At 43.2% G+C, this 9086-nt stretch overlaps 1 protein-coding gene across 6 annotated transcripts in view; it reads right to left on the bottom strand.

Moving 5' to 3' along the window:
* Positions 1–1450: 1450 nt before the first annotated feature.
* LOC117590677 (eukaryotic translation initiation factor 4 gamma 3) overlaps positions 1451–9086 on the bottom strand; it is a 22953-nt gene continuing 15317 nt past the window's right edge. For all 6 annotated transcript variants that reach the window (XM_034283555.1, XM_034283553.1, XM_034283556.1 and 3 more), the window contains 9 exons: positions 5368–7775; positions 4862–5114; positions 4652–4809; positions 3105–3594; positions 2825–3048; positions 2615–2761; positions 2319–2541; positions 2155–2256; positions 1451–2086 (listed from right to left, as the gene is read on the bottom strand). In XM_034283555.1, coding sequence (XP_034139446.1) covers positions 2025–2086; positions 2155–2256; positions 2319–2541; positions 2615–2761; positions 2825–3048; positions 3105–3594; positions 4652–4809; positions 4862–5114; positions 5368–7775 — 4067 coding nt within the window. In that variant the 3' untranslated portion in view covers positions 1451–2024. The remainder of the gene's footprint in view (positions 2087–2154; positions 2257–2318; positions 2542–2614; positions 2762–2824; positions 3049–3104; positions 3595–4651; positions 4810–4861; positions 5115–5367; positions 7776–9086) is intronic.

The raw sequence follows: 9086 nt of genomic DNA, 5'->3' as shown, positions 1-9086 counted from the left end.
AACGCTTCCTTCCGTGTGTTACATACATCCACTTTTCCCCACCAAGTCAATACACCCTATTTACTCTTCGAGTACCGGGTATAAAAAGTCGGTTTTGTTCATTCAGAAAGAAAAGTTCTTTTTTTTCGAGTAGTGTTATTAGTAGTCACCCTGTAAGTACATGTCAGCGGCTATTTATTCCCTGTGCTCGAAGAGTAAATATGGTATATTGTATTTGTGCGAGTAACGGTTGTATGTAACGCACAGAAGCAAATGTTTCCGACTCCATGAAGTATATATATTCTTGATCAGCATCAATAGCCGAGTCTATGTTTGTCTGTCTGTCCGTCTGACGCAAAAGGGCGAAAACCTCCCATCACTACAATTTTGAAGGGAATGACCGTATCTATCAGATCACCAAATTTAAATCGGATTGGATCATTATTATAGCCACAATGAAGAAATTAATTTTCAGTGGCTAAACCCACCCATTCTCGCAGCTTTTGTTGTTATTTTTACATTCTCTCATTCACACTCTGCTTCTGCTTCACTCGGCCCCTGCCTCTGCCGTCCGTGTGCCTTTGCCTCTGCCGACTTTTAACCCACCCCGTCCCGCAGCTTATATTTGTTTTTCTTTTGTGTGCGGGCGCTGCCTCTGCCGCGAGTCTGCGTGTGTGGGTCTAGGGAAGGGCTGCTAGCTAACGGAGCGTGTTGGTGTGAGAAGTGTTGAAGATGTAGATGACAGATGAAGAAAAAATTTAAAATTTGGCAAAACACCGCTAAGGTGCAGATGTAGTAATGAGTGCCGGGTATAAAAGTTGTGACGCGCAAGAAGCGTCTCACACGTCCCTTCTCGTTTTACTTTCAGAGGTTCGAACGTTTTCTACTTAAAGTATACATTTTTCATAAGGTATGCTTTTAATTGTTTTAAACGCAAATAAATAGTTTTATATGATTAAAAAGTCACAAAATGGAAAACGTTAGCGATATATTAAAAAAATCATACCTTTATACTATACCATATACCCACCAAGTCTACTGAAGGCATATTGATATTGAGTGGATTTTTTCAAAGGATAAAACTGGCGTATTAACATATTTCACTTGTTGTCTGTGTAGTTTCCTAGTTTGCTGTTTAATTTTGCTTGGAATAGTGTTTTTGAAGTAATAAATTAGTTATTTGACGAAGCACACAGTTTGGTCTGGTCAGAATGATAACGTCATTGGCGGCCTCTGATCGGTCACATATTTTATTTACTAGGCATTTATAAAGTGAGTGTGTGTAAGTACTTGTTTATTTCGTTGTTCAAATTATTCAGCACTTTAATCCCGAAAAACAGCACGAGCCAGTGTATAGAAATGTATTCTTTGCAGGTCGAGCTGTAGTTATAGTTTGATTTCAAACCTGGATCCTCTCTTAATGGGGACATGTAAATATGGAATTTTTAAAGTAAAATACGCATTTGATGAATCCGTTTGTCGTTTTTCACCATTAAAAACATTATATTTAAAACATTATCTTCTTTCAAGTTACAAATAGATGGATAATCTCTTAGAGATAGAAACATAATCGATTATTCGTTTAAATCTATAAGCTGTACTGGGTAATTATATTTTCACGTTACTTTTTTTCTCTTTGAAATTGGTTTTCGTATAAGTTTTCTGAACCTGCCATAGCGTAGATTTTGTAACTGGCTATTTAGAAATCGAATTGGCGATTTAGACTAGCCGAAGCAATTCTTGTCCCTTAGTGTGGTGTCCTATAGCTATATTGTACGAGCAACCAATTATAATTAGGAATTTCCTCCGGGTTCGCTTTATTTTACATATGTTATACACTTTCATATTATTGCATGTACTCGTAATGCAAGGACCGCTATATCTATTGAAATAAGTCCATATTGAATCAAAGTTATACTGAAAAAGAGCTTTTCTTCACAGTGCGATTTCTGTTTAATTCACTTTATTACAAATTTAAATATATGGGGTTTTTTTTTATTCCCCTAACGCGATGTTTATGTCAACTCTCCGAGTACTGTGCTGCTTTAGTTGGCTTCATCATTTAATAATGAGTTAAAAAAGGGATTAAGACTTTTAACAGCCACGCCTAATAAGGAAAATATAATTAAAATCAACTATTTATAGAAAGAGCGTGAGTTTGTAGCTGTATCTTACCCTTGCCTGCTGATTGATCCTTTGAATCACGCCACTTGCATAGCGACTCTTTCTGTATAACATAGGTATCATATAGCTCACCAATTAGTTCACTCAATAGTCCTAAAAAAATCAAGAAATCAGATCAAGAAACATTCAATATGCACATGTATGTATTTTCGTACCTCTAGGATGCTCTAAGCTATGCACCAATAGCTGCAAAGCATAAAGGCATTCCAATTGATGATCTTCATGCGAGTCGATGTATCGCTGCAAAACTGGTATGCACAACTTTTGGAAGACTTCCGGCTCAAGTTTGTAGCTGTTGTCTTTGTAGACAATAGCAAAATTACTCAACGTTTCAGTCAAGCCTCTAATAAACAGTTTATCAGCCACCAAAATATTGCCCTGAGAGCATATCCCAATATCGAATTTTGTTCATTATTAAATCACAAATACTTGAAACAACTTCGAGACTTACGTTACTGTAATCGATTATGCAGTCTGCCGTCGCTCCTTCCTTTAACAAATGCTCTATATGTTCTATCACATTTTTAACGTGCTTCTCTGAGGTTTCGCGCTGCTCAATCACTGGCGACTTCGACTCGTTTTCCACATACTCTAGTCTCTGTTTCAAATGACGTACATAATTGAAGTTACATCTGCATATTCATTTCTATGAAAAACTTACATTGGTTTCAATGAAATCGATAACTTCGTTGTCAGGCATAAAGTCGGACCAGTGCAGATTGAACTTGATCCACATGGAACGAGTGAAATTCGGTCCTACTTCTCGTGTACAATATGTCAAATAGGTTTTGAGGAACTTTTTACCCACGTTTGATGGGCTGTTTTCTTTCAGATTATTGTTCCACAGATCTGATACCGTCAATATTTTCTTCACAATTAGTGGACCTGCGAAGAATTCAATTAACGATATGTCAAAAATCGATGTCATCCTATTACATTACCGGCAAATTGCAGAATATAGAGCCAGAGCTCTGGAATATCAAAAATTAAATCATTTGCGCACTCGGCAAATTCTTTGTACGCCAGTCTAAAATGATCCACGGAGATGTAGTTCTGTTGAATGAGATGCGCCACGGTTATGGCCAGATACCTCCTGTACTGTTTTCCTACATCCGCCAGATGCAAATAGTCGGTTAATATATAGTACAAGAAACCACAACGCATGTCCTCTGGTATCCGTTTCATACACGCAACTACCGTCGGAGTCACATTCTTAGACGCTGCAGCCAGCTCAATCATTTCCGAGACAACCGCCTTGATTAGCTTTATGTCAGCTTCAGTGGGCTCGCTGAACACGGCCACCGGGGCCACAGATCTATTTATCTGCACGGACGTTGTAGCGGCACTGGAACTGGGCGTAGTTGACTGCTGATCGCCACCTCTATAAAGCCCACCCACGTTGACAGCAGAGCTTCCCAGTGAGGTTTGTGCCTGTTTGTGAAAAGGTTATACAATTATTCATTAGAAACCAAGCAAATAATTATGATCACTTTGTCTGTCATGTCTCAACTAAAAAGAGAAGGGACGTGTGAGACGCTTCTTACGCTTCCCAACTTTTATACCCGGCACTCAGTAATACTTCATGCACCTTAGCGGTGTTTTGTGAACTTTTAAATTTTTTCTTCATCTGTCATATACATCTACAACACTACTCACGCCAACACGCTCCTTTAGCTCGCCCCCCTTCCCTAGACCCACACACTGCAGACTCGCGGCAGAGGCAGCGCCCACACACAAAAGAAAAACAAATATAAGCTGCGGGACGGGGTGGGTTAAAAGTCGGCAGAGGCAAAGGCACACGGACGGCAGAGGCAGGGGCCGAGTGAAGCAGAAGCAGAGTGTGAATGTAAAAATAACAACAAAAGCTGCGGGTCAGGGTGGGTTTAGCCACTGGAAATTACCTTCTCCATTGTGGCTATAATAATAATCCAATCGGATCCCAATTTGGTGATCTGATAGATATGGCCATTCCCTACGGAATGGCGTTTTTAGTTTTCTTTTATATTCAAAATTTTAGGTTTGGTGGGTTTTCGCCCTTTTGCGGGGGCGGGGCTCATTTTTTAAATACACTGGTTTCAGTGTGAGCATACAGCAGTCTGGAGCCAAAATTTGGTGGCTCTAGCTCGTATAGTCTCTGAGAACTAGCCGACAAACAAGACGGACAGACAGACATGGCTCTATCGACTCGGCTATTGATGCTGATCAAGAATATATATACTTAATGGGGTCGGAAACGTTTCCTTCTGTGCGTTACATACAACCGTTATTCACACAAATACAATATACCCTGTTTACACTTCGAGTACCGGATATAAAAATCTGCTCCGTTCCTGCCGTCAAACAACGCTCAAGCCACTTGCAGTTTCATTTTCGCTGTCTCTTGTAGTTCGCGGTTTGACGACTATTAGAACCGTGCCGACTAAATTACGGCTGTTCCCTTTGCTGATCCCAACAGATTGTGAAAAATACGCAGGAATTGGATACTTACCTTGCCACTAATTCGAGCTGATGGTGCCTGTTGTGTATATTTTGAGTGACTAGCAGACTTCTGAACTGAAGAGTTCATCAAGCCACGACCCTGCTGTCCAGCGCGAGAGGATGAATTTTCTCGCGATCCCTGTGATGATCCAGTTCTCGCGTTGATACCTAATAAATGGGCATTTATTTTGAGCTCAACACCACAAAATGCTAAAAGTACCTCTATCGCCATAACGGTCAGGCTCCATAGATCCCTTGTTATATGATCCCTTGTTTCTGGGGCCACTGCGGTCACGGTCACGATCCCGATCCCGTTCGCTGCTGTTCTTATCCACTAGGGATGACAACACTGCGAAGGGATTGGATGGCGTAGTTGCCGGAGCAGAACATTGTTTCGCAGCATTGGTATTCCAAATAAATTGTGTGACACCACCCATTTTTTTGTTCTCTAAGTTTTGGTTTAGTTGTAATGTCTGAAAATAAATGAATAAGATAAACAACCAAACTAACGTAATGTGTAAATAAACCAAATTGATAAGCGATAAGCAACTTTAAATATTTATAACTGAGAAAAATATGTAAATACATCTGAAAATGCATATATATCTGAAATATGATCCTCCCACCTACTGGGGTTCTGATTCTGGCCAAGACCATTTCCACTACATTTGATACAAATGATTGATACAACTATTTACGACTTAAGTTTAAAAAAACTCGTCTTACCAGACCCTCCAGTTTGTTGCTATCAACCGCTTGCGAGCGGCTACCCTTGCTTGTTTGCACGTGCCATGTGTTGTCATCGTTGTTTCCATTAGAATGACCAGCACCACTGGAGCTATTGCCTCCGGCCCCGTTGTTTTGCTGCTGGTGTCGCAGGTTTCCGTTGTCTCCACGCTGTCTGTGACTGCCGGCATAGCCGCTGTCAGAGCGAGAGTCTCCGAATCGAGCATTGCTGCGATCCTCCCGCTTTCCCGATCCTCCCTGGGACCCAACGGGGGTACTGCCGGAGAGCGGACCAAAGTATTGCGCCGATAGTTGCTCGTTCTTGGTCTCTTTTTCGATTTGTCCCATTGTTTTGGGTGCCTCGTTGCGCGTCGATTGCCATTTGTTTTTCCGCAGATCTATAACATCTTGGAGCATGAACCGCACGCGGGAGCTAACTTTTGCGCCATCTTTGTCGCTCTTGGAGGCGATTGCCTGCATTTTGGCTATTGACTTTTCCAGCGAATAGCATCGTGACGGCTCCTTTGAACTGACGGGGGTCTGCTCGAACTTAGCCCCGACGGTTGTCAGTAGTTTGCAGAGGCACTCGAGCATATCCTCTGACTGCGGGTTTAGCAGTGTGTCAATGCAGGAGTATATGATCTTGCCAGTCAGCATGGATATCTTAAAGAGCTCCCCGATAAACCGAACCGTGCCTCCGGAGCGTCTGCGTATTTTCCTCTCTTCCTCCTCCAGGAGTGCTTCTAGCTCCGCTTTTTCGTTCTGATCGTTGCACTTCTTTATATTATCCACAATTGGTTGCAGTTTCTTCTCCTTTGCGGTGCTCTGTGAGACGTTCTGCGTAAACTCCCGCTCGGTTTTGTCCAACAAGGCATTCCGGAAGTGTGCCAGATTTGACTTCGTACCGCTCTCCATACGCTCGTCGCGAGCTTTCACCTCACTTATAAGCCGATGGCATAGCCTGGCGTACGAAACCGAAAAGTTTGGTTCATCGATGGCCTTCTCAAAAACCAAGACAATAACCTCATCCATCTTGTCAGGCGTATCAATCTTCAATTTGATAATCTCCTCGACCAGCGTATCAAACCTCTCGGGGGTAAGCTTATTCAGAATTCCTCTAACTCGTCGCACCAACTCATCCTTCTCCTGAGTGGCCTTTACGTCTGCGCTGCTGTCAGACTTATTTACGGCTCGTGGACGCCATGCATTCTCGTTCTGATTCAGTTTTACGTCCTGGTTTAGCGACAGGTTGACATGAATCATACCCTTCATGCTGCTCCTGCCACCGCCACCCTGCACACCCGACATCGACACTTGTTTGCCAATGAAACCACCGCCCGACTCGCTGTTGCGACCTCCAATCACACCAACCATTGACTGCACTCGCTTGTTGTTGTTGTTGTTGTTGCGTATGAACGACGGCATTAAGTTTGGTTGGGGCAGTATCGAGACGTTCTTTACTTCCGGTTGTATACGAGAGGCCTTTGCCTCGCGCAGCTGCAGCAGCTGCTCGCGATCATACTGCTTCTTTCCACTGGGATTGCTGGGCGACCATTGTCCCTCATTGTAATTAATCAACGATGCTAAAACAGTCTCTGCGCCTGTGGCTGTGCCAGTGTCTTCCGGTTCCAGGTGCAGTTTAATATCTGCTTGAAGTTTGGGATCGGAAACCGGTTCATGCTCAGGCTGATTCTCAGGCTCATGCTGATGCTCAGGCTGTGAATCTGTCTCTGGTGGATCTGGCTTTGCCTCTGGCTTACGCTCGGAATCGTCTTTAGCGGCAACACTGGACTGCGATTCTAGTGCCAGCTCAGGTAGAGGCGTTGTATCCATTACACCTTTTGGTAAATGTTCTTTAGTCGTTGTTTGTCCTACTGTTTTGGGCTGTCGGCTCTGGGTCTCCGTACAAATCTCTTCTGCTAATGCCATCGGCGCTCGATCAATTTCATCGGTTGCACTTTCGAAGGTTGGTCCCTGCTGTTTATGCGGCGCGTCGCCCTGGTGAGCCTGGCTTAGAACTAAGCTTTCCTCAGATGCGATTTCTGATATTTCTGTTGATGCGAAGAGGCTGTGGATCGGATTGGCTTCGGCAGAAGCAACCGTAACAGCATCAATACGCGATGTCTCTGACAGTTTGGCAACGTCTACAGACTGATTTGTTGCTGTCTCTGAATGCAGCAACTCGGTTAAAAGGTTACCGGCGGACTGAACAGCGCCTGAATTAATAGTTGCAAAGTTGGTTTCCTCCAATGCGGCGCCTGGCACTTCCGCTGTAATCTGAGAAAGCGGCGGCTCCTGTTTAATCTCCTGGGAAGTGGATGCAGTCTGATACGATTGTTTTTTTTGGGTAGCCTCCTTGGTTGTTTTGGTTGCAGCTCCTGGTTTTGCAACTGCATCATCTGCATCAGCTGGTTGTAATAAATTATAAAGCATACATTTGTTTTGTTAATTGTGTGTGCTGTGCAAAAAGTAAATATAACAAATAATAACTATTAACTCTTATCATACCCGGTACTTGAAGAGTAAATAGGGTATATTGTATTTGTGGGGAATAACGGATGTATGTAACGCACAGAAGGAAACGTTTCCGTCTTGTTGAGCGATAAAAGTTAGATCCACCAAATTTTGCGTCCAGACTTCTGTATGCTCACACTGTTACAAGTGTATTTCAGTGTTTTCACACTAAGGGCGGAAACCTCCCAAATCTACAATTTTGAAGAAGGGAAGGACCATTTCTATCAGATCACCGGGGATCCGATTGGACCATAATTATAGCCAGAATGAAGAAACTAATTTGCAGTGGCTAAACCCACCCCGTCCCGCAGCTTATATTTGTTTTTTTTTTCACATTCTCTCATTTACACTCTGCTTCTGCAGTATGCGGCCTCTGCCCCTGTCTCTGCCGTGGCTAAAACCACCCTGTCCCACAGCTTTTGTTGCTTTTTTCACATTCTCTCATTCACACTCTGCTTCGTGTAGTGTGCGGCCTCTGCCTCTCGCATTCCTCTGTCTCTGCCGGGACTCTGCAGTGTGAGGCTCTAGGAAAGGGGGGCGAGCTAATGGAGCGTGTTGGGGTGAGAAGTGTTGTAGATGACAGATGAAAAAAAAATTTGTAATTTGAAAAAAAAACCGCTAAAGTAACGGGAAAATTCCCCCAAACACTCTGTGATCTTATGACCACAAAACTTGCTCGATTATCAGAATGGACAAGATCGTGCGGATTAGGTGTAAATGCCTCGAAAACGGAACTTGTGCTATTCACTAAAAAGTACAAAACTCCGCCACTCAACCCCCCCCAACACTAAACAAATGTAGGTTAACCTTTAGCGACACACATTCACATTCTCTCATTCACACTCTGCTTCGTGTAGTGTGCGGCCTCTGCCTCTCGCATTCCTCTGTCTCTGCCGGGACTCTGCAGTGTGAGGCTCTAGGAAAGGGGGGCGAGCTAATGGAGCGTGTTGGGGTGAGAAGTGTTGTAGATGACAGATGAAAAAAAAATTTGTAATTTGAAAAAAAAAACCGCTAAAGTAACGGGAAAATTCCCCCAAACACTCTGTGATCTTATGACCACAAAACTTGCTCGATTGTCAGAATGGACAAGATCGTGCGGATTAGGTGTAAATGCCTCGAAAACGGAACTTGTGCTATTCACTAACAAGTACAAAACTCCGCCACTCAACCCCCCAACACTAAACAAATGTAGGTTAACCTTTAGC

The sequence above is a fragment of the Drosophila guanche genome, unplaced genomic scaffold (assembly GCF_900245975.1).
Source record: "Drosophila guanche unplaced genomic scaffold, DGUA_6, whole genome shotgun sequence".
NCBI lineage: Eukaryota > Metazoa > Arthropoda > Insecta > Diptera > Drosophilidae > Drosophila > Drosophila guanche.
The sequence above is the reverse complement of the archived record's forward strand: the minus strand, read 5'-3'. Positions and strand labels throughout refer to the sequence as shown.